This window comes from Octodon degus, unplaced genomic scaffold, assembly GCF_000260255.1.
Source record: "Octodon degus isolate 3935 unplaced genomic scaffold, OctDeg1.0 scaffold00070, whole genome shotgun sequence".
NCBI lineage: Eukaryota > Metazoa > Chordata > Mammalia > Rodentia > Octodontidae > Octodon > Octodon degus.
Genome location: NW_004524646.1, coordinates 2,793,751 through 2,811,460, shown reverse-complemented (window position 1 = coordinate 2,811,460; position 17,710 = coordinate 2,793,751). Strand labels below are relative to the sequence as shown.

The window sequence follows — 17,710 nt, the reverse complement described above, 5'->3', positions numbered from 1 at the left end:
GGAGTTCAACCTCTAGTCCTACCACCAAAAATCACAAATGTTTTCATTGCTGTTATAGGGAGGGTGAATCTTTATGGGTATTCTCTTCTTCAAATCATACCCTAGCCAGCCACTTTATCACCTATACTTTAAAGCTGTCTTGCTTGTATAGAAGTACTTTGCTGTAGTGTGGATGTGGTATAATGTGTCCCCCCAAGAAGCGTGTGCAGGAAGCGTGGTCTCCGGTGTGGCGGCATTGAGGGGTGATGGGGACTTTGATTTGTGCACCTTTGCAATGTGAGACTCATTTTAATTGCCATTGCTCTTATCAGATGCTGGATATGCTGGTATCAAGAGCCCAGTGATGCACTGCCCTCGGAAGGGATTAGTTCTGTAGGAACCCAACCCATTGCCCGTGAGATTGAGTATCAAAAGAGTGAACCTGGGCCCTGTGTTTCTCTAGCTTCCTGTTCCACCATGTGATCTCTCTCTCTTGCACATGTTCCTGCCGTGGTGCCATCTACCATGTTGTGATGTAGCCATAGTCCCTTATCAGAGCTGAACGGATGCTTGTGCCATGCCAATGGCTAAATAAACCTCTTTTCTTTATAAATTACCAAGCCCTGAGTATTTTATTATAGCAGCAGAAAAGACACTTAATTTCCACCTTCTTTTTATACAATTTTGATCCTGGAGATGAGCTTGTTTTTTGTTTTTGAATTATTTTTCAGTACTAGAAATAGAACCCAAGGCCCTTAAACTGAGCTAAGTGCCAAGCCTTCCTCCCTATTTCCTCCTTTAAGTTCAGTTTTGAGACAGGGTCTTACTAAGTTGTTAAATTATTCAAACTTGTAATCCTGACAGTATCCCAGAGCCCTGGGGTAGCAGGTGCCCACTACTCTGTCTGGAGAAAGACAACATTTATTGTAATCTTATTGAGGCATTGTTGACACATCAGCTACTGATCAAGTCTGTTGTTCACTTTTGTTTGGCAGAGGGTATCATGTATTTCTCTGGACAAAAGAAAGTAACTAAAAACATCAGTGAGATAGCTTTCTAAACTCACAAGGCCTCATCTGAGATTCTTGTGGGTACAACTTTTAGGCCACGACCTCAGGATTCTGCTTCTCAGATAGTGTTGATGTGACCCCAGACACCTGAAAATCTATAGAGCAGTCCAGAGGGCCCGTAAGCAGCATTTGACGGAGAACTGAGCATGCTGGCACTCAGCGGCACAGAGTTCGACCGGTGCATGGCACCGATTCACTCGTCCATTGCCCTGAAATGTGCCCAGTGGCATGTGGAATGAATGCTATAGTGTTTCGGAGAAGGAAAAGAGTAATAGCTGATTAATTTAACTATTGCCCCAAAATGGACTCATTGCTTGAAACACATGGCCATCCCAGACCCCGGAAGTCTACAGATCTGCCATGTTTCCATCCTCTCCCTAGAAGTTTGTGTTGCTTGTTGTGTATTCTTAGCAATCAGGCGTGACCATGGATTGCAGCCCTTTATGTCTAGTTTTCAAATATTTTAGATCCCAGTAAAATATAGATAGTAGTCAAGTTGTCTTGAATTGGCTTGGCCTTTCTTTGGTTCAGTGGCCTTGGCAAGTGTCTGAGGGCCTTGGTTATCTTGGCGGGTGTTCGTGGTCAGAGCCACTCCGCAGCGTAAGGGCAGATCTGATTTTGCCTGGCCTTTGACATGCTCTGGGGAATTACTTTTTCTCCTATGAAATCCCTGATACCAACTTGCACATTGTTTGGTTGCCTCTCATCCAAGCAGAGGGAAGGTTACAAAACTAATTTTCTTTCTCTGTTTTTTTTTCCTGGTAATTTTAATTTTGTACAAGTATTTACAATACCTAAAAGAACATTTAGGAAGCTCCAATCGTAGTGCTGGCTTTTAAGTAGTTTTGGAACTATTATGCTAAATGGTGAGTTTGTACTGTTTGTCTTATATTCCCCATTAAAGAAAATGTCAAGAGGCTAGAACAGAGCTCACACCAGGGAGAGACTACTTAGTGATTTTTTTTTCAACTACTTAAACAACTTTGGCTATAAATGGGAAGAGTATGGAGGATCTGAGCATGTAGGATTCAAGGGACACTAATGCAGCTATTACCACAATAGTCCTTATATTCAAAAAGCTCAGTAGGGATATGAAAGATAAAAATAGACCCAAATCAAATTTCTACTGAAATTCTACAGATGAAAATTGTAATATTAGAGATCAACTGTACACTGGATGTGATTCATGGCATTGCAGAAGGAAAGATTTGCAGACATTATCCAGAATGAAAGAGGAAAAATCCAAGTTAAAATAAATGGAATGAACATGAGTATGAACACTTCAGGTGGCCTAATATGCGTTTAGTGGAGTTGCCTCTGGAGCAAGAGGATGGTGTAGACACTTTTGTGGAGATAATACACAAACATTTTAACATTCTTATAAAAAGCGTAGACCTTCAGCTGCAGGAAGCCCAGCGAATCCTAGGTGTTGCATAACAAATTGGTCATGACCAGTTCTAAAGAGAAAATCTTAAAAACAGCTAGTAGAAATGATGCACCCAATGAAACAACCATAAGGACAGCGGGGAGTTCATTGTCAGAACTCAGATGAGTGAGAAGAGGTGGAGCAGCACTTGTTGAATAAGGAAAGGGCAAAGAAGCAACTGACCAACTCCAAATGTCGCACTTGGTGAAAATATCTCTTTATTTTTATTTTTTTATATTTATTTAATTGGTATCAGGGATTGAACTTGGGATCTTGTGCTTGCCAGGCAGGCGCTTATGTTGCTAAAATATCTCTTTAAAATGAAGCCCAGGTACATTTTTCAGACACCTAGTAACTGAAAGAAGCCACCAGCAGCATTGTGCACTGCAAGAAGTGGCAGAGGAGTTACAGAGTGAACAGAGATAGCAGAAGGGAACATGAATCAAAAGAGAGGAAGAAAGCACAGGAACGATGACTGTGTAAGAGTTTTTCCTTATAATTCAAACCTTTCAAAGGTTACAGCTATGGCAGCAGGCACTCATAGTTCTAGCAGCTTGCAAGGCTCAGGCAGGATTGCAAATCTGAGGCCAGTCTGGGCAGCTTAGTGAGACCCTGTCTTAAAATTCTCAAAAAAAAAGATTATGTGTTGAAAAATTCATAAAACCTGACACGTATTTGTAACGGCTTTATTTATAATTGCGAAAGCTTTGAAGAATCAAGATTCTCTTCAAAAGATGAATGGGTAAGTGGGATATTATCTACAACAAAAAGAAATGATATGTCAAGCCAAGAAAAGATATGGTATTCATCTCAGGTGAACCTGGCTAGGTGACAGAAGCCAGTTTGAAAAGTCTGTGTACTGTGATTCCAACTATAGAATATTCCGGAAAAGGCAGAAGTATAGAGACAGTAAGAATAGTGGCTGCTAGGGGAAGAGGTAAATAGGCGAGGCACAGGACATTTGAGGCTGCAGACCTATTCTCTTTGATGCAGCAGAGATGGATTCACGATGTTAAGCCTTTACAAGAACGTCTTTAGGACATGCAGCACAAAGAGAGCACTCTGATCCAAATGTTGGGTTTTTGTGAGAAGTAGAGTCTTCCCCTGCAGCCTGGAGGGAGTTTTGCTCTTTGCAGAGAGCTGATGCTATTATCCAGAATGGTGCCCAGGAGGTTATGGGTTATTTCCTGGCATTTAGTGTGTCTGCCCTCTTTCTCCTTTGCTGTTCCCTGTGAAAACAGCAGCTTATGTGATGAGTGTAGCTTGGGAGCTGATGGCCTGGCTCCAGCTCTCTTGTGCCCTGAAGGGACTGTCGGATTTTGCGCAAGTCACTTTGTTTCCTATGCTAGGTCTTAGTTTCGTAGGCCAGGGAATTTCTTGGGCCCCTTCTAATTCCAGGCTCCTGTATAAACTGCTTCTCACACTTCTAAATGGAGTGGAACATGTAATCTCGTGTGCCCATGTAGCACAGGGCACTCGGTGAGCAGAGACCCTGGAGGACCCCACCCCCTAGGCCTGCCTCTCTCACCCTAAGTCCAGCTCTTCATGAGGGATGTCCAGGTCAGGGGCAGAGGTGGGTGCTGGGTTCAAGCGGCAGCTGCTCATCCTCACCTTGTTATCTTTTCGGCCTTTGGTGCTTTCCTACATCTCAAGCCTGAACTCTCTCTTGATGAAGAATATCTACTTCATCTCTGAAGAAATGTCCACTGAGAAAGCCCTCAGTTCCCAGCTGTCATATGAACTCTAAGGCTGAGAGTTGGTCCAAATCTATGACTAAGCCTCCTGAGAACATTAAACAATGTTTTTATGTTCAGGTGGTTAAGTGTGTGGTTTAGGGAAGAAGATTCCCTTCAGGTAGTGTGGCACTCTGAGCCGGTATGCTATTCCAATGAAATATCTCAGATAATCCGCTTACAAACAGTTTTGTTTTGGCTCCTTGTTCTGGAGGCTGCAGTTTAGAGTGGAACAGCTCTGTTGATTTTGGGCAAAAAGTCAGGCTGGAGTGCTTGGGGGAACAGCATCACTCACCTCTTGGCCCGTAATCAGAGGGCCCCCATGCGAGGCCACGCCCCCAGAGGCTGGCCCCCCCCTCTAGGCCCCACCTCTTAAAGGTTCTGCAACCTCCCAGTAGTGCTACTCTGGACCACATAGGTGTTTGGGGGACATTGAAGGTCCAGATGCTTTTTTTTACTTACTTTAAAAAATTCAAGGACCCGGGACAGACTCGAGCGATGATCTCTCTGTATTATTCAGGGTTCTTTATAGATACAGGAGCCGTCCAAGGTAAAACCTGCATTAGGCAAGTAGAGATCCAGGAGGGATAGTAATACAGTTTCACTCTGAATCCAGAGGGCTGAAAACCAGGAGCCCCAGTGGTGCAAGTTCTGGTCCAAAAGGTGCAGGCTGAGGGTCTAAGAGGAGCCAGAGACTGAATTCAAGGGCAAAGGCAGGAAAAGACCTCAGCCCAGCTCTGTGCAGCAAGGTGGCTGGGTCCCATCTTTTTCTTCAGCTCTTCTACTGGTTGAATGGGACCCACATTAGGGAGGGTGAACTGCGTATTCCAGCTACCAATTCCAGTGTCAGTCTCAGCCAGAAGCGCTCTCATAGACACACAGAAGTATTGCCCAAGTGCCATGGTCCCCAGCGGCTTGCTGAAGTTGACCCATCAAACTAAGTACCAGCTCTCTTAGGGCTGAGTGAATTTGCGACGCGGTGTCTGGCCAAGTTCTCAACCTGGACCTCCAAGTCAAAAGAATGTGTGTTTTCACTGGCCTCTTCTGTGAGTTGCAGATACTCCTTTTGGTGCTCCATTTCGGTGTCCCACTTTGTCCTTAAGGAGAGAGGACGGAGGGCAGAAAATCTGCGTTGTTAGTGGCCTGTGATACCTGATGACCGCTGTGGCCCTGTAGAACAATATTTAAAACTAAAGCTCCATGAAAAACGAGTTATCCAGTTTTTGTATGTTTGCTTCTCTCTTTAAAGGACTTTGTTTAGAGAAGCTGCCTATTTCATCTTCTACCAGTAATCTTCACGTGGACCGGGAGCAGGATGTCATCACCTGTTACGAGAAAGCAGGGGACATCGCACTCTTGTACCTCCAAGAGATAGAAAGGGTAAGTGAGGACTGCACGTTTATTCCATCTGATCGTCTTGTTTCCAAATTGGATTATAGCCCACTGCAGTCAGGCCCTGGAAAGCCTTTGCCTTGCCTGCCTCAGGCCACAGAGCTTACTTATTCCTGCTACCGTGGAGAAGATGGCGGTGACGGTGGTACGTTGTGAAAATAAAGGAGGTCGTCCAACGTGTGCCAAGTATTTAAAGATCCTCTGAGCAGAAATGACAGCAGGCAGCTCTTTACGCCCGTGGCACACTGAAGCGGTGGGCCAGTCATCCCTGCTCCACTGAGCAGGATGGGTGGACGGCTTTCACCTTCGTGTGGTCTGGGTGGGCACATCCGCTCCTCTAGGCTTGGCAGGCTTCACACGGGCAGGTATAGCGATTTCTGCTGGGGACCTCACCCTTCCTGCTTGGAGCAGGTTGTGTGTCTCCGCGGCCATCTGGAGTGGCCTTCTCTAGTGGTCAGTGGGTCTCTGGTGTGTGGACAGTGGAAAGCAGCACCTGACAAGAAGGCCACTGGATAGAGAACGAGCGAGCCCTGTGCAGAGGAGGCTGGGAGTTGACGGGGCAGCTTACGTGTGTAGAAGGACACTTGTCTTTTGGTTCTCTTTACTAAATTTTTTCATCATGTGCCCTGATATTGACGTCTTCAAAAGTGCATAATAACAATTCCTGCTTCGTGGAGCTCCTGGGATTATATAAGGTCATGTGGATGTAGCACTTAGCCTACATTCCGGAGCACATTGGCTTCTTGGTAGATGTCACTTATTTTTATTTTTATTTTTTTTCTTTGTCATAGTAGATATTTTTTTATTAATTTAAAATAAGCATTTTGTAGGTGCTATTATTTTTCTGTATATTTAGGGAAGGGTCTACAGGGTGTTCAGGGTCTCACAACTAGATTGGACTAGTAGTGATTCTCCTGTTTACAGCCTCCCTAGTGCTGGGATTACAGGCACGTTGCCATCTCAGTGTGCCCCGGGGGTGGGGCCCAGCAGGGCAGGCCCAGGGATCGAACTCCTGGCCCCTGCACCTGCTTGCAGGCTCTTTAATCCACTGAGCTGTTTGGCCAACCCATGTCACTTATTTTTAATAAGTTGTTCCTAGCAATCTCCACCTCAGCAGAGTTTCCTGGAGTTCTAATCAAGACTGAACACTGACCTTGACCCTCTCAGCCTCAAAGATGCACGCTGTGTTCATTCAATGTTTGATGTGACCAGAAGTCTTGTGAGAGTTTCAAAATGATCGGACTTGTTTTCCATCAATTTTCTGGGTGTTTCTGTAATGATTAAAGTGGGAGTAGGTCTTGCTAGCATTTGTTATTTTATATGTGTACCAACTGAAAGTAGCTGGTTTAAAAAGTCATTTTGTAATATGTGGGTATGTCTCATGAGGACAAGAATTGCCTTTGAGGAGCAGAGAGAGTAGGTAGAAGGAGCCTCACAGAGCATGTGGAGTCTTAGGGAGTGATGGAGTGGCCTTTGACCCCCCTTCCACCAGAGTAGGTTGGAAGTCATAGCTCATGGTGGCTGGGAATTCAGGAGTCTGTTTTGGCTTTCGTGATGAAATGTTCTGTCAGAAGGTTCTTACGAAGGAGTTTTTCTTGTTGTTATTCAGAATTTAGCGTACGTCTGTAGGGAAACGCAGGCTGCTTTCAATATCCACACTCTTGTCTCTTGACTGCTGCTATGGTCAGAGCCTGTTCAGCCCAGCTGAGCTGTTCTTGTTGATCACGCAGCCCTGGCACTGAGGGACCCTTATTTTGCAGCTTACTCTGCATTTGTCCAGTCGTGTTCGAGCCGCCTTTGCCTGACTGGAAGGAGGCTCATCTGTCCTGTGCGTCTTCAGCAGTGCAGGAATTGGCAGAGCTGGCCGTACTTCCTGTTCCCTTTATTCTTAATTCCCCCCTCACTGCTGGGTTCTTCAGCCCAGCTTTCAAAAAGACCTGGATTCTTGGTTTGGGGACACAGTGATCATAAGAATTAAATTTTCAAGAGAAAATTTGGACCCAGCTAGAGGCACATGAGAAGTCAGGCCAAAGCCAATACGAAGACGTCACTTTCTTCTAATGCTAACTTCAGTGCTTGCTCGGTGAACTCTCCCCACCACTGCAGACAAACACTGGATTGCATCCTCCCTGAGTGTCCCAAAGCACTGGTGGGGCCTTGGCATTCACTCAGTGGTATGAGGAAGCAGTGTCTTCATGGTGGTTAAGCTTCCTGGGCCTGGGGTTAAGGCTCTGTACCTTGAGGTGATGCTATCTACTTTGGGCTCTTTTTTTTTTTTTTTTTTTTTTTTTTTTTTAGAACCGGGGATTGAACTCAGGCCCTTGTGCTTGCCAGGGAAGTGCTTATTCCACTGAGCCATCTCCCCGGCCCCTGGGCTCTGATTCTTTAGTGGGAGTTTCTTTTATGGAATCCACTTTGGCTCACCCCGGATTTCAGCCCCCTGAGCTATTAACAGTGAGACAGACTGAATGAGCCAAACTGTCTGTTTTGACTATAATGGACACTCAAAAAGTTAAATGTTCGTCAATCCAAAGCTTGGGGAAAATGACCTTCTTAAGTGACCAGTGGCTTGGGTTTTTATAGAAAAGGGAATTGTGGGCTATGCTGAAGATGCCTGGTAGATCTTATTTTTTAAAAAAAATTAATTTAATTGACTTAAGAAGTTTTGAATGTAGTAGGAATTATGCTAAATTGAAAATAGACACATTAAAGAAACAGAATCTGAAAGAAGTAAAAGCCTAGGAAGGAAAGCCTAGGCAAATAGTGCTTTGCTGTCTAAGCAGGCCCAGTAAGTAGAAAATCCCACGTGCTGTTTCCATGGTTGTCTACATTGCTGTGGTTTCTCCCGCCCTTCTCCCCTTCTCTAGTGAAGAAACCACTGTCTGCGAGGACCTTTTGGCATTTAGAGTTTGCTCTTTGGTTCATTCATTAGCAAGAACATACTTTGGGTGGTACTTAATTTAAGGACATTGTGGGGTGGTATGAATAACGGTTTCTCACATCTGGAGCCATCGCAGCAGGCCTCTGAGGCAGCGCCATTCCCTGAGCTTCTCTACAGTATGCACTCAGCTGTGTTTCAGGTGTTGGTCCCCTCAGGGCCTTACTGTTCAGAAAGGGGGCTGACTTTGGCTACCCGCTGAGGCAGCCGATCCCGCTGTGACAGGCAGCCGAGCAGCACAGTGACGGCGCTCACTGGAATCCTTCCTGCCTGGCCTCGCCTCCCCTTAGCTGTGGAACTCGGGGCACTTAGCTTCTGTAGCGCCTCAGGGTCCTGTCTATACAGTAGAGCACTCATGCACATTGGTACACTGTTAGGACACTGTAGGTGTTAGCTTTGTTGTCATTATCTGTTCCTGGGTCCCCTGGCTGGGCAAAAGTTGTCAGCCTTTCAAAATTTCAGATAGTTGAATAAAAATCTGCAGTATCGTATACCTGCTCCTCCAGGAGGAGTGTTAAAGAGCTTTAGGAAGCAGTGCTTTCAGAATTTGGCTTGCTTGTCTGCTGCTGAAGCTGAGGGAACAGCACCATGCCTGGACTCCCTATTTGCGAGTTCTGGATTTTTGATCATTCCTAATTGGCTGTGGACCATTCATTTCTTTACGGCTGCTTTAGCTCTCCATCCCTGTGGAAGTTCTGCCTGGCTTGTCTGATTTCAGAGGGCAGAGACCCAGGATTTACCGAGAAGTGCTGTGGACCAGGCAGGACGCTAGGACCTTTCCCTGCACAGCCCTTTGCCTTGTCCAGTGTGGACTTAGGGCTAGAGGAGACGTGAGGAAATGAAAGCTCCGTGCATCAAACATTTGCTTAGTGTTGTCCTTATTCTATTAGGTTGCAGAGACATTGACCAATAATCTTCTCTGATAGTTTGTTTTCTGAAGGGGAATAAAATATAACCCTAATAGTGTGTGCATAAAATAATTTAATCAAAGAAATCAAATCAGAGGAGATAGAATTAGCAGTGACACAGGGTGGCCTTGATTAGTTTATCTCCAGATAGTAGCATTATGCCAATAGTAAATAAAATTTTCTGCACCGCAAGGAACTTGCACTGTGATGATAGGAATAAAGATGACTTCATCCTTGGATATCACAGTCTGAGCCCTGCTTTTGGCAAATGAAATTATCCTGTCTCTGTCCTTTGCATGCATCAGCCAACCAGCTGGTTATGGCTTCCTTGAGCAGGAGCAGCGCCAGGGTGGAACATTACCTTCTGCTGACAGTTCATTTCTTTACACCTTATTTTAGGAAGGAAGTTCATGTTCAATCGTGGGGCATCCATGACTTGTTTGTTTGCTTTTGCATTTTGTGCAGGGTCTCATGACACAGCTTGGACTCCTGTGATCCTCCTGTTTTCAGCCTCCCCAGTGCTGGGATTACAGGTGTGCGCCACCATGCCCGGACTCAGTGGCCAGCTCAGCACGCCCAAGAGCAGGACTGGTGCAGCATGTGGTGCCAGGGATTGAACCCTGGCCCCTGCGCTTGCCTAAGCAGGTGTTTAGTCTGCTGAGCCATCTCGCCAGCCCTCATCTGTGGCTTTTTAATTGGCTGTTTTGGTGATTCACTTCTGGGAAGAAACCGCAGTTCCCATGTATTGCAGGGTCTGTCCCAGGCTTCCCCTGCTCCTGGGAGCTCACTGCTTGTAGGCAGCACAAGCATGTTTGAGTTTCTGCTGTCTTCTTGCAGGTAGAACTTGTGGTAACATCACTTTGGGGGTGGGATCCAGAGCTGGATTAGGCTAAGGGTGCTGTATGTCTTGAATTCAAACCAAATGTCCTAGCAGTCAGTGCTGCTGCAGAGAAAGGCGGGCTGTGAGGCGAGAGGTCCTAGCAGTATTCTTTGTGGCTCTAAAACGTGAGACAGCTTTTCATTGAGGCTAAAGCTGAACCGGTACTTCCAATACTGTCCAGTGTTGACCTGTCTGGGTGCTGTCTCTGTCCCCACTCTGGTACCTCTTACTTGGAGCCTAACACCTGACCGACTAGAATTAAAGGTGGCAGCATTCTTACAACTGAGTCAGAAGTCGTAACCAAGAAAGAGTAGTCACTTATTGTCATTTTTATGTATTTCTTGTCTTTGCCTTCTAAATTAATAGCATTAGAAGGTTTTGTATCTGTCTTTTTTCACTTAACACCACACTGGACATGGTTTTCATGGATGTATAATATTTCAAAGAGATGCTCTCTGAATTATAATTAACTTATTGTTGTATCTCACTTGTAAGTACTGTGGTCATGCCCACTTCCCTCAGCTAGCTTTTCTCCTTGCTTTACATTATCTCCTAAGGGCAAATTCCCAGAAGTTCAAATAGTTTTGCCATTCTTGTCACCACAGCTAGGTGCTTTCTACACATCTTCTTGGTGTCTTCAAACTTTGGCAGTACAGGAGACTAGTGGTTTTGCTCTGTAATCTTACTAAATTGTTTACGTTACTTGGTAGGTTCTTTGGAAGTTTAGTTTGCATTTTAAGATATTAATGAAGTTGACAATTTCCATGTCTGTTTCACTGGGATTTTTCTTCCTTTTATATAATAGAGTTATAATTCACTCATAGAAATTGTACAATTTATTTGTTTGTTAAATTTTTTGAGATGGGGTCTTCTGTTGCCAAGGTTGGCCCAGAACTCTTAGGCCCAAATGATTTTCCTGCCTAAGTTGTTTGAATATTTGAGTCTGTAGGTATGCACCACTCTGCCTGTTTGTCAGTGGTTTTTAATATATTTGTAGTGCATAACCATCCTTTAATTCCATAACTGGTATTTAACATTTTCATCACCCCCAAAAGAAACCCTGTAACAGCCACACCCCATTAATGTCCAATCAATCTCTCCAGTCCTAAAACCTACTAATCTATTTTCTGCTTTATAGATTTGGATGTTGTGGACATTTAATATCAATAGAATCATAAAACATGATCTTTTATGACAGCCTCCTTTGGCTCAACCTAATGTTCTCACAATTCATCCATGGTGTAGCGTTTCTCAGTACTTTATTTCCTTTTATTGCTAAATAATTTTCTATTGCATGGATGTACTACATTGTGTTTATTCATTCATTATTAGATAGACATTTAGATTGTTTCCACTTCTAGGATATTATGAGTAATGCTGCTATAAATATTCATGTACTAGTTCTTATGTGAACAAATATTCTTATTTTTCTTGGATATATTCCTAGGAGTAGATTTGCTCAGTCATGCGGTAACTTATAAGCATGTTAGACCTTGATATAGTCTTTTTTTGTGTCTAATACTTTGTGTCTAGATTTTGCCAAAACCATTTTTATTTATTTAGTTTTGTTGTGCTGGGGATCGAACCCATGGCCTTGTGCATGCAAGGCAAGAGCTCTACCACTGAGCCACACCTCCAGCCCACTGTGTCTAGCTTTTGAAGTAGTGATTTTCTTATAATTTAAATAAATTATATCATGAATGTGTTACCCCTTTATCATATGTAGTCTAAATTTCCCATTCAGCAATTTATCATTTTTAAGTTGTTCATAAATTTTGAATCTGGATACAATTGAATATGATTTTTAAGTCACATTTTGTTTCTTTTACAGTTTGAAAATTCAAGTAAGTCCCTTCTAGGATTTGAAAAGTTTTGATTATTTACCATTATGAAAGAAGCTCAACTCCTTGGGATTTATTTTGGTCTGTGATATTAGATGTGACTCTAAGTTATTTTTCCTCAAAATTCAAGGCCATTTTTAGAGGCTTTTGTATTTTCCATATTTTCTACAATCCTACATAAGTTTTGGATTCCCTGTCCTGTCCTAGTAATCTTGTGTTGCTCTGATGTGATGCTGTTTATTTAGGATAGACCTCACGTCTGAAAGATTAGTAATTGTTTATTACTTTCAGTTTTCAGCATGTCTGTTCTTTTCTCTTTATGCTTCTAAGTAAACTATAGAATAATTGTGTTGAATTCAAGAAGAATCTTGTAGGGGCTTGATTGAATTTGTATTAATTAATTCATTACATTAGATGGCTATATTTAGTCTTCTGTCATCTATAATCTTTTCCCCATACCATCAATACTTTTTGCTTTACAAATTTAAATAAGTTTGGTTTACTCCTTTATCTTTTCCATTTTTATTAATGTGACTTGATGGTTCTTTTCATTATATTAGCATACATTTAGGCCAGGTTTTTTATTTTTATTTTTTTATGTATTTGGTGCAGGGTTTCACTAAACAGCTCAGACTAGTCATGATTTTCCTGTTTTTAGGCTTCCCAGCACTGGGATTACAGGTGTGTGCCACCACGCCCGGACTCAGTCACTGGCTCAGCACGCCCGGGGGCAGGGCCGGCATGGCCTGCGGTACCCAGGATCAAACCCCGATAACTGCGCTTGCCTAAGCAGGCACTTAGTCCGCTGAGCTAGCTTGCCAGCCCTTATACCAGTTTTATAAATTCATTTACACAAACATTTATTGAATACCTTTATATGGTGGACGCCGCTTGACACCAGTACCACTAGAATAAAAAGGCCACAGCACGTGCCCTACCTCATGAGGACACAAGCCTATACCAAGCATGAGCGTGGTTTGGTGGGGAATAGGCAGAGCTGAAAAGCCAGAGAGACAGGGCTTGCGCCAGTGAGGAAGCTCAAGGACAGCTTCTAGAAGCGATGACAGCTGTGCAGAACCTTGAAGGCTGACAGTAGCAAGATGGGATCGTTGGCTGTGGTGGTACTGAAGTCTTCTTTAGAAAAAGAAATAAAGTTGATTCTTTTCATATTTCTAAGAATATGAGTTCTGTGGCAGATGAATTTTTGTTGTCATTTATTCCTTTCTAATATTTTCCATTTTTTATCTCCTTCATGTCTTTTTGTCAGAATCCCTACAGCAATGTTAAGAAATAAGGGTGATGGTAAATCTCCTTATTTTGTTTCTGTTTGACAGCAACTCTTTGGTGCGTCTCCACTACATTTGTGATATTCACATGCTTACTCATTTGCAGTTAGAAGCAGCCATGGAAAGCAGGTGTTATTCCCTTTGCATACATAAGACAGTGAGATCCACAGGATTGGAGTGCCCAGCTCCGCGGGCTGCGGAGTCAAACTAGACTTTGAGCTTGTTTCTTTCCACCTGGAATCTTTGTGCTCTCCTTTGGTCCCGTCATGCTTTCTGGTTTGTTGGGTGGATACTTTTTCCAAGGTAGCATGTGGTTATAGGTGTAGGAGAACATCACATGTATCTTTGGAATCCGAAAAATAAGAAAAGAAAAAAATTGGAACAGAATCGATATTTGAAGAACAGCTAAAAGTTTTTCAAAATTACGGAAACACAGCAAAATCCCATTTAACAGAGTCTGGGAGAATCCCCATCAGGATCAATGCATATACTTGGACACATTATAGTTAGACTTTTGCAAATCAAAGTCAAAATCTTAAAGGCATCCAGGAAAAAGAAAACTTTAAGTACAAAGAATGAAGTTCCAATTTACAGCAGACTTATCGGAAATTCTGTAAGTCAGAGACACATTTGTGTTAGTGAACTTTCTGTTGTGACAGAATGCTCTAACAGACAACTTGAGAGAAGAAAAGATTCAGCTTGGTTTACAGTGTGAGTGATTACAGTCCCTGGTCACTTGGCCCTGTTACTTCCAGCCTGTGCAAGGCAGAGGATCACCATGGGAATTGCCTTGTGAAGCAAAAGCTGCTCACCAGTTGTAGCTAGGAAGGAGGGTGGAGAGAGGGAGAGAGGGAAGAAGGGAGAAGGAGAGAGGGAAGGAGGGAGAGGGAGAGAGAGAGACAGACAACAGAGAGAGAAAGGCAGACAGATGAGAGAGAGAGGGGGGAGAGAGAGATAGAGAGAGAGAGAGAGAGAGAGAGAGAGAGAGAGAGAGAGAGAGAGAGAGACAAGGATTCCACTGTGTCCTACCCCGATGACCTAATTTCCTTCCAGTTGGCCCCACCTCTGAAAAGGTTCCACTAGTTCCAGATAATGTCATGAAGTGGAGACCAAACCTGTACAAACCTGTAACATATAACCCTTTGTCAGGGACATTTGGATCCAACACCTTGGAGGTACTGGAGGAAAAATGATCTAAACTATTTTTCAATTGCTACACACAGTAAGCCATTAAATGTAAATGGCCTAAACATTCCAATTACAATTTAGAGAAGAGTCCGATTTAGTAGTGAGACCCTGAACACCCTGTAGACCCTTCCTTAAAAATAAAAATAAAAAAAGCAAGCATACAATTTAGAGATTTTTACGTCAGACGGGTAATGTGCCCACGTCGTAACAAGGTTTGAGGGAGGCACATCTCATGCAGTGTAGGACATGAACACCCAACCATCACGCTTATAAACCGAAGGATCTAGAGATTTTTGGATTGGACAGAAGAGTAAACATAACTATATTCTATACAAAACAAGGAAAATAATTTAACATATACATAGGCAAGTAGTAAAAGTATATGCCCTCAAACGAAAGCTAGGATTTCTGTATTATAATGGAAACTTAGGTACAAGGAATATTGCAAGAGATAAAGGAAGCACCAGTTTACCAACAAGGGTCCAATTTATCAACAAGACATTATAATCCTGATAAGAGATCTTTGAAATATATCAAACAAAAGCTGATAGAAGAGCTTTGAAACATGTAAGACAAAATATGCAGAAGAACTTATAACACTAAATGCTTATATTAGAATGGAAGAAAATGCTCAAATCAATAATCCACAACTCAAGAAATTAGAAAAAGAACAGATTAAAACCAGAGAAAACAGAAGAAAGGACATCATAAGGACCAGAAATCAGAAAAATAAACAGCAGAGAAGAATGACTGATCTTTAAAAAGTGGTTTTTGAAGAGATCAAGAAAAGATCAAGAAAAAGTAAGACTGAGCAAGAATAAAAGAAAGAAGACACAAGTTCCCAGTTCCCAGAAATAATAATGACACACTATGCTTGACCTGCAAAATTCGAGAGTTGTAAAGGAAAATTACGACCAATTTGTGCCAATAAATTTGATCACTTTTAAAAAAATAGAAAAATTCTCTGAAAGACACAAACTACCAAATCTTACCCAAGAGGGAAGAGATAACTTGAATACCACTATATCTATTTTTAAATTAGATTTTTAGTTTAAATAGAGAAAACAGACAGGAAAAGGAATATTGTGGGACTGTCCTGCTTCAAGGTTGTATATGGTGAGATTTTTGGACTTATGTGTAAACATAAGAAGTATATAATTCTTTATGCCTATTTTAAAAATATATTCTAATTTTTAAATGTTTTTTTATCATATTCTGTAGGAACTTAAAGTTCAACATATCAATACTTGATGAAAAATACCTGTTACATATTATGCCTAAAATGTTTGATATGCAGACAGATAGTGAGGTTAAGCTTAACAGCCTAAGTTGTATGGTAATAACAATAAGCTTCTCTTCTGGAGGGTTAACAACCTAAGTTTGCAGACCAAAATTAGAGAGAAAGGAGGGCTGCGAGGAAAGCCAACATTTTGGCCCTAGCCTTCCAAGGTCAATTAAGACTCAGGACATATGAGAACTTGTACTGTAATGTCATGTAACTCGGCAGTGTCCCAAATTTTCTGATCAAGGAGATTATGGGGCCAAAGAGGAAAGTGACTGATGATGTAGAGTGTGCCTAAGGAGAGTCACATGGAGAGAAAACACTCTCTCAGGCTTTCACAGAGAGCACATTGGCCAAGCAATGGCCGTGACTCATCTTCATGGCTGACACTGACAAAGGATCTACAATCTGAGGTACAGGATCTCAGGATAAATCCTGAGGGGATTTCACTGACCTTATCAGACCCAAAAGCTACAACTCTTGTTGCATAGGTCCTGCTTTACCTTGGTCTTAACCATCCAGTAGAAAAGTATGAAGACGAAATATAGGAAGTAAAGCCATGTTGTTATGTTGAGCTGGGGGGACTCAGGTCAACAATTTCTGACATTGCCAGTCAAGCAGAAGACCCAATACTATTATGGGCTACTGGACTCTTTTGGAATATTTTGCTGAGTTTACACACCTATAATATTCAAATAATGTAACTTAACAAAAAAAGGGTATACAGACAATTGTATCTGTGTATTCAAAGTGGTTTGGATAGATATATAGTTACATTCTTTTAATGAATAAAATGATTCTTGTACAGCAATTAGCCACTAGGAAGAATGTATGCAGTGTGTTAATTATTGAAACTGTCATACCAATTTGATTTGCAACTGTCTCATTGCTATTTGTTTATCAATAAAATTATGGGGAAAAAGAAAGTAAAGCCATATTAATATATTGAACTGTAAAATGCTCAAGACAACAACTTCTGACAATTTCCAATTCTTTTGATAACCCACTGCTATTATGGACTATTGGAGTATATTGGGTTATTTTGCTAAATTCAATTACATACAATCTTTAGACTGGCTTCAAGTATGAAAAGGTCCTTTAAAGACTTCTCCAAATACAGCTTCTCAGAAATACAGTGAAGTCCATTTTATATAAGAAGTTGTAGTTGAGTTTTGATTGTTTTAAAATTTAAAATGGCAATCTTTATGTTTTAAGCATGGTCTTTGGAAAATTAACATTTAGTTTGTTGATTGTTGTGGCTATGTTTAAATATATCATTTTATCATTTGTTTTTTATCTGTTCATTTTTTTTGTCTTTTTAAAATCTTTTTGATTAATGAATTTTTTTGTGGTTCCTTTTTAAATTCCTTTATTTCTTATGTAGCTTTAATTTTTGTTGCCTCTGTAATGGATACTTTACATGGCTCTCATACCTTTTTAATAAATGTCCACCTATAGTGGATACTATAAAAAAATAATAAATAAATAGAGAAAACTATAGAGACCGGGGAGATAACTCAGTAGAATAAGCACTTGCCTGTCAAGCACAAGGTCCTGAGTTCAAAACCCAGTACCACTCCCCCAAAACAATCTCTCTCTCTATATATATATATATCTATATCTCCAGTTGGGCTCATTGATGAATTCCCATATTTAAGGAAGAAATGCTGTGAGCATTACCCTAGGTTCCAGAAGATTGGAGACAGAAGATCGGAGACAAGGAAATACTTTCTAACTCATGAGGCTAATACTTCTTCTGAATATTGACGCAAACATCCTCAACAGAA

General features: G+C 41.9%; 1 protein-coding gene and 1 non-coding gene across 8 annotated transcripts in view; one reads left to right on the top strand and one right to left on the bottom strand.

Moving 5' to 3' along the window:
• The window catches only part of Ttc7b (tetratricopeptide repeat domain 7B), a 251,424-nt gene that overhangs the window by 60,151 nt on the left and 173,563 nt on the right, over window positions 1-17,710 (top strand). For all 7 annotated transcript variants that reach the window (XM_023719660.1, XM_004635133.1, XM_023719658.1 and 4 more), the window contains one exon: window positions 5,458-5,588. In XM_023719660.1, the coding sequence (XP_023575428.1) occupies window positions 5,458-5,588 (131 nt within the window). The remainder of the gene's footprint in view (window positions 1-5,457; window positions 5,589-17,710) is intronic.
• LOC111817807 lies at window positions 14,820-14,924 on the bottom strand. Its single transcript, XR_002821921.1, has one exon. It is a non-coding gene; the product is annotated as a small nucleolar RNA U13 (small nucleolar RNA).